The 6,705-nt window shown below is 43.2% G+C and overlaps 1 protein-coding gene across 1 annotated transcript in view; it reads left to right on the forward strand.

The window, feature by feature from the left end:
* The first annotated feature begins 8 nt into the window (after nucleotides 1-8).
* Nucleotides 9-6,705, forward strand: part of Nfib (nuclear factor I B) — a 232,832-nt gene continuing 226,135 nt past the window's right edge. Inside the window, exon 1 of the mRNA XM_048783950.1 lies at nucleotides 9-507. Coding sequence (XP_048639907.1) covers nucleotides 505-507 — 3 coding nt within the window. The 5' untranslated portion in view covers nucleotides 9-504. The remainder of the gene's footprint in view (nucleotides 508-6,705) is intronic.

The following is a 6,705-nucleotide window of genomic DNA, read 5'->3' on the forward strand; positions in this document are numbered from 1 at the left end:
TCAAGGCCGGGAAGAGGTGAACGCGCGATCCCGAGGCCGCGCCTGCCACATTTGTCCAGCGCAGCCCCCACCCCAGAGCAGCCCTGCTAAAACAACAATAAAACCCACCGAGTACACGCGCACGCGCGCGCGCGCATACACAGACACACACACTCACTCTGGACGACGTTCAAGTCAACTACGAGAAAGAGTCTTCTGCAAGTGAGAGGAGTAAAACTGGATATCCAGACTGAGGGACTGCCTGCTTTAGACTTGACTTTGACCTTCTTTTCTTCTTGGGCCAAGAATTGTGGCAGTGCAGAAAAAACAAACAAACAAACAAAAAACCCAAGTCTTAAAAATTTAAGACTACTCCTGGATGAATTTTTAAAAAACAAACACACAAAAAGAGACACCAAAACAACCCTTGAGAAAATCCACAAATCTGTACCTGAGACACGTGAAGTCAGCGACCCTGGGTTGTTACAGACTCAAGATCTCTTTTATTTAGTGCAATACAGTGCGATGGTATGTGACTTTGAAACGATGGGTTTTTTATTTTCTTGTCTTGTTCGTCCTTTCCATTACTTCCCACCCTAGGCAGATTTTATTTCCTGCTTGTGCATTGTAAAGTGAAGTTTTACCCCTTTCCTAAGTGACATTTCTGCTTTGTAGGGTGAGCTGTAGTGCTGGATTTCCAGAACCAGTGCAAATATGTATTATTTTCAAAGCGTTGGTAACTTTAGTACATGCGACACACTTTTATGGCGGGAAGCGTTGGAATCTAAACAGTGCAGAATCTAGTATTTTCCCCTTTTTAACTCCCTACTTTCTACACTTCTCCCCTCAGTGTTGGGAATAAACATTACTATACAAATACTTAAGTTGCACCTTGTAACCCATTCCATTTCTTGAAGTGTTTTTTTCTTCATTTTAAGGTACAACTTTGTTACATATTTTCATTTGAAAATACATTAGTTTAAGTGAGGGAAGTACTGTTTAGCTGATTGGTATGTTGGAGTTTTAAAAATTGGTGTTCCTTTCTCAAAGTTGCTGCATGTAATTATTAGACTTCCTTCCACCAGGTCCCCCTTAAAACAATTATGATGAAAACCCCCCCCTTAATATTTTTTATTCTCACCCCTCTGTTTTTGCTCCAGGATTTCTTTCACTCTGCCTAAATTTGTGTGGGTCTCTGTGTCTGCCTTCTCCCTTGTCCTCTCTTCACCAGTGTGTCTGGGACACATTTTAATGCACAATATCCCATCCATTAAGTTGTGGCTGAATGCGAAGTGTGTGAGGATTTGGCAGCTTTCAGGTCGAAGGGGGCGGGGAAGCCAGTGTCGACTTTGACACAAGAAGCCGAAGTGGCGTGGTTGGAATTATTATTAGGGCTGTGAACATGGCCATCTTCTCCTGGTTGGAAGAACTGCCATTGAACTTGAGACAGGACAGACAAGATCTCCAAGTGCCCCCCCCCCAGTACAGTAGCTGGCAGCGAAAAGGCGCCAAAATACACAAGATTAACTCTGACTTTCCTTGAACAGATCCTATAGCACCATCCTTTGTAACTTTAACTTCCAACAGGCGGGAAAAAGTTAACTTTTGAACCCATACTTTAACAGACATTTAAATCAGCTTTAAAATGGAATACGTCCAGAAAGTCATACGTGCATGCTTATGTGGTTAGTGAAGAATGCACGTGTAAATAAGCTGGGTGCATGTGTGTATGTGACTGAGGAGTTCAAGATTTAATCAGAATCAGAATTAGTGTGACTTTCCAGTGCATTTACTGTAGGGGGAAGAGCACTGTGAGACAAATAAGCTGACCTTTAAGCAGCCTAAGTAAAAACTGCAAAGAGTTGTGAAACACAAAACGTTGTGGTTTCCAGTTTTACATTTGAGGTTTGATGTTTTCATTTAATGGTATGAGAGATGTAGAAAGCGCCAGTGCTGAAAAGTCCCTATTAAATCATATGTGGGCAGAGGTCAAGCACTCTAACTCACTGATACAATATACTACAGATCCCTGCCTAGTGATGGGGAACACAGGAAAAAGTGCTTGGGCAATAAAAGTATTAGAACGGTAATTATTGTCCGTGGTTGGGACTGCATTCTTGTGCACTGGGAAAGGTTTTTACTGGCCCTGATGAATTTTAAAGCCTAGTATTGTTGAAAGCTATTTTAATAGGAAATTGATTAGCTGAGTGTTTCATACAATAAATGGTGACAGATTCATTGTTTGATGTCCAAAATAAATTCCTTTTATTCTTTAGCAGAGATAGGCATTCATTTAATTTTAATATGATCAGACTGAGCAGCAGCATAATTTTGAGTGAATGTGATGTCACAAACATCTGTAACTTTGTTTTTGGAGTTTGTGGCATCACACAATTTGACAGTATTATTGCTTTGAAATTTATTAGCTTGTGCTGTTAAAATGTTTCAGATACATTCAGAGATAAGTTTACTGAACATATATTTTGTAAAGGCCCAGTTGTTTGTGTTTTCTCTTTGTAATTATGTAGTTTTTTCCTTAACTTTTAATTTGAAAGTTCAAATGCACAATTCTGTTGTTATGTGTTGTTTTGGTTTTGATATAAAATAGCAGCTTTCAAAGGAAGGACTAGATTAAGGAGTACAGAAAGTTTAAGTTGGTCTGTGATGCACTTTTTGTACTTAATCCAGAATGTCAGGACTACTTTTCCATTTTGGACAGAGTTTTCTAAATGTCTCTTTAAAAATGATCTGTTTTCACATGTCACAAAACACATTTGGATGGGTAACAAAAGTCAATTTATGTGTACAAATAAAATGTATAGTTTTACTTTAAACATTAGCTATTTTGAAAAGGGCAATACTGTAATTACAACTCTCTCAACATCAGCAGAGAAGGCACTGTTTGGTGTGTGAGACAGTGTATATAACCTTTGTAGTACTGTGAAGGAAGCAAGGCAACTATAACTGAGATTTTCAAAGTCTGAAATAAATCATGCAAAGGTTACAGGCCAACTGATGACTTTGTAATCCAGAGAGCAAATGTTTTTCACAGTTGGAAATCCCTGTAGATGAACTGGACCCATTTCAGTAGAGCAGTAGAAACCATATAACCCTAAATGGAGGAATCTGGCCCAGTCAGTGTTCAGATTCAGGTTTGTAATTTGTAAATGTGCCTGAGATGTAGATATACTTAGTGGGATTTTTTTTTTTTTGTTTAGTAGTTGAGTACAGGCATTTCAGCAGCAACATTAACAGCATCATTTTTCTCATTTAGTTTTGTCCTCAGGGGAGACCAAACAGCTCTCAGAGGAGAGGAAAAAAAGTCCAAGGTTATTTATTCATTTCAGTGAAAGGCAAAGGTCTGGAGTGGGGGTGGGGAAACTAACTGGTTGGGAATTCTCTAGTGGGGAGAAATTGCTACCCTAATTTGACAGTAGTAGTTTAAGGACTCTGAGAGCTGGGCATGATTTTGCAATTCCCATCAAGTGCAGGCAATTTCAGTACTTGTTGGTTGTTTATATATGCATTTTTGAGTGGATTTTGGTGTTGCTACTTGTGGATATAAATTTGTGTTTTTCCAGGCTATACATGTATGTTTTTAGTGGTTCATTCTGAAGAAAGATCCCTGGACATGGTATAATGGATACTTGGAGTTTTGCAGGCCTATTTTCTGGGGTCATGAGGTCATCTGTCTCTTTTGGATTAAGTTTTTAAATATTGATATTGGCTATGCAGCCAGGGCATGTGGAATTGTTGAACCACCACATGTAAGAGCTAAAAGATGAAAACAAAAACAAAAACAAAAACAAAACAGTCATTGGGTGTATTAAAAATGACAGAGTTAGCTTTGTTCAGCTCCAAGAAACCTTATGTGAAGTTGCCCTGGTTTTGCAACCTATCCTACAGTTTCTTTACAAAGAAAAAAAAAATCAAAAGGAAAACACTATATGGAGATACCTGAGATGTCAAACTTCTGTCTGGAGGTCAGTGAGTGAAAGGCTCAAACTTGGCAACAATGTTTATTTTTAAATATATAATTGGGTCCTGAAAAATCCAGTCACCTGAAGCACTGGCCTTCCTTTTAGAAACCAGTAAACTTTCTTTCAGAAAAGAAAGTTTTCTCCCCCATAAGATGGCAGGGAATAGATAACCTAGGGGAGAAATCCTTAGGATACTGACATATCAGATTTTCTTGAGGGAGCCATTTATCTCTTTCCTGCTCCTCAGCCAGGGTTGGAGGATGAGTGAAAGTGGCCTAACAGTGTTTTAAGCTTTTTTTTTTTTTTTTTTTTGGGGGGGGGGGAGGATAAGAACAGAAATAGAGTTTGGAAGAGGTCAGTACCAAAGTTTGAGTGTTGGCCCATTCTGACACTGTCAGAAACTTTTGAGAGATACTTTAAAACCACTTTCAATTCCATGGCAGAGGCATGCTGGAAAAAAGGGAAAGTGAATAGAAAGCATGTACTTTCTCTTAGTTCCTCCTCTTCTACTTGGTATTTCTCAAATTAAAGGTGGTTGACAAGTGCTGAGAGACAACAGAGAAGCCAGGTGTCCCATGAACCCAAAGCTACCAGTCCATCAGTTACAGAAGACTCCCCTCTAGTGTTCTTCCTGAAAGGCCTGCAATGACTTTGGCATTGGCTGGACAAGAAGCAGTGCTGGTGGGGTGCGGGGTGGGTATCAGGCATCCTGACTGTGGCTTCAAGGCCTGAGAGTCAAAGCCATATATACTGAGCACCCCTTAAGACACCCTTCCAGGATGTCTCTTTGCTTACACTTCACTCCTTTTTGTTTTCCTCACCTCACCATTACTCCTTTCACATTTTCCTTCTTCTTGGAAACAAATCAAACCCCCAAACTACCAAGCATCCTCTATGGTCATCCATGTGTACTTAGCCATAAGCACTGTACAAAGTGGGGCATCTGAGATTTGAACCCGTAAGGGCTGGGCCTGGCAGCCCCCAGTTCTTCTCTCTGGGTCTTACCTGGGTCTGATGCTGCTTCTTGGCCCCTGGTGCTGCTGCAGCTTTTGTGACTTCTTCTGTATAATGGTTGTCAATTTTTCCTTTTCCTTTTTTAAGCTTGTGAGAAACTTTTGAATGCAACCTCATTTTGGTGGCAAAAAGGAAATAATTTGTTGGGAAGGGAAACTAGTAAGAGGAGGAGGGGTAGCAATGTCTGGAGATACTTGCCCAGGGCTCAGCACTGGGCCTCTTTTGCCAGGGGACAAGGCTGGTTCTGGGCTCTCTGGCTGAAAAGAGTGCTCTCTGGGTGCCAGAGTTTCACTGGGGGTGGTGTGGTGAGGAGAAAGGGAGGGAGGGAGAAGGGAGGGAGAGAGATGGGCACAGGATTTTTAAAGAGACCCCAAAATAATGGCTTCTGTTAGAGTCCAGGCATTCAAAGAGGTGTGTTCAAGGACATGAGTACATTCGTGCCAAGGGGAATGTCTTTTATGGTAAATTAACTCCAGTTAAATTGAATATTTGTTCAAAGGGAAACTCCAGTAGTTAAAGCTGGTATTATCAGTAGAGCTTCCCCACCCCCCTTCCCTCCAACCAACCCCCCCTCCCCCGCAGAATCTGGTGAGGGTGAGAAAAGGGATGCGATATAATGTGCAAAACAAAGTGATGCTTTGGGGTTGTTCGTCTTTTTCTTTTTAAATCTAAGATGAGGTTGCCTACAATTTGTGAGAGAGAAATGAGTATTTATTTGGATTAACCCCGACTGTCACCTCATTTCTTTCATCTATAAAGACTGTCAACTTTATCCCAGCTTTTCAAAAAGAAGAAATGACCGGCACAAAGGAAATTAACGTTGTCAGAACGCTGACTAGAGGATTTGCCTGCGCGGGGAGCGGGGAGGCTGTTCCCAGCGGCGCGTGCCCTAAAGGGTTAAGTCGCCCGAGTTCTTGTTCTCGCAGTTTCCTCGACTTTACCTGTCTCCTCCGACCCCCGGCCCTTCCCCGCAGCCTCCTCCACCCCACTCCCAGCGCCTTTCTTCTCCGGGCTCTCGGTTTACGGGGGCTGCAGCTGGTAGACTTGGCAAGCTCGCCTCATTAAGAGCGCTTTTTGAAAACGGACTGTGTTTGAGCATTTCCCTAATGAGGACAGGACGGGGTTAAAAAGTGACCATTTCATGGTTGACTTGAACCTGCCTACTTTTCTTGATGTGTCGTTGTGAAATGCTTGATGTGGATAACTCCCACTTGGTGAAGGAAAAAGTCACTGGTGCCTTCAGGTCCGCTGGGGGAGGGAAGAGGGCACGGTAGGCAGAAGCGGGAGACTCTGAAGGAGGAGAAAGTTGGGAAAAAATCGAGAGCGAGGAAGAGGGAAGGAGGCAGGGGGATCCGTGGTGAGCCTCGAAACACTTCCCCAGCACAGTTGAAAGCGGGGGCGGCCCCGCCTGGGGTTTGGGGCGGACTAGGCCCCTTTACAGCCCCCAGGGATAGACGCGGAGCCCCAGGCACTCACTTTTCCTTTCTCTATTGTCTGGGCAGTCTTTGATTCCACCACTTCCCCACCCACTCCAAGAGGAAAACCGGAATTTGGGGGGCGGTGTGTGTGTGTGTGTGTGTGTAAACGGGAGCCAGGCAAGCCGCTCCCTCAAAATCCCCGGAATCAAGTTCATTCACACGGGGCCTGCAGCTCGCGGCCGGGATGGGGGCGGGGCAGCGACGCGGGAGTGAGGCAGGCGCGGGCGCCCAGTGGCTTCGGGTGGGCAGCCTCT

This window comes from Marmota marmota, unplaced genomic scaffold (genome assembly GCF_001458135.2).
Source record: "Marmota marmota marmota unplaced genomic scaffold, marMar, whole genome shotgun sequence".
Taxonomy (NCBI): domain Eukaryota; kingdom Metazoa; phylum Chordata; class Mammalia; order Rodentia; family Sciuridae; genus Marmota; species Marmota marmota.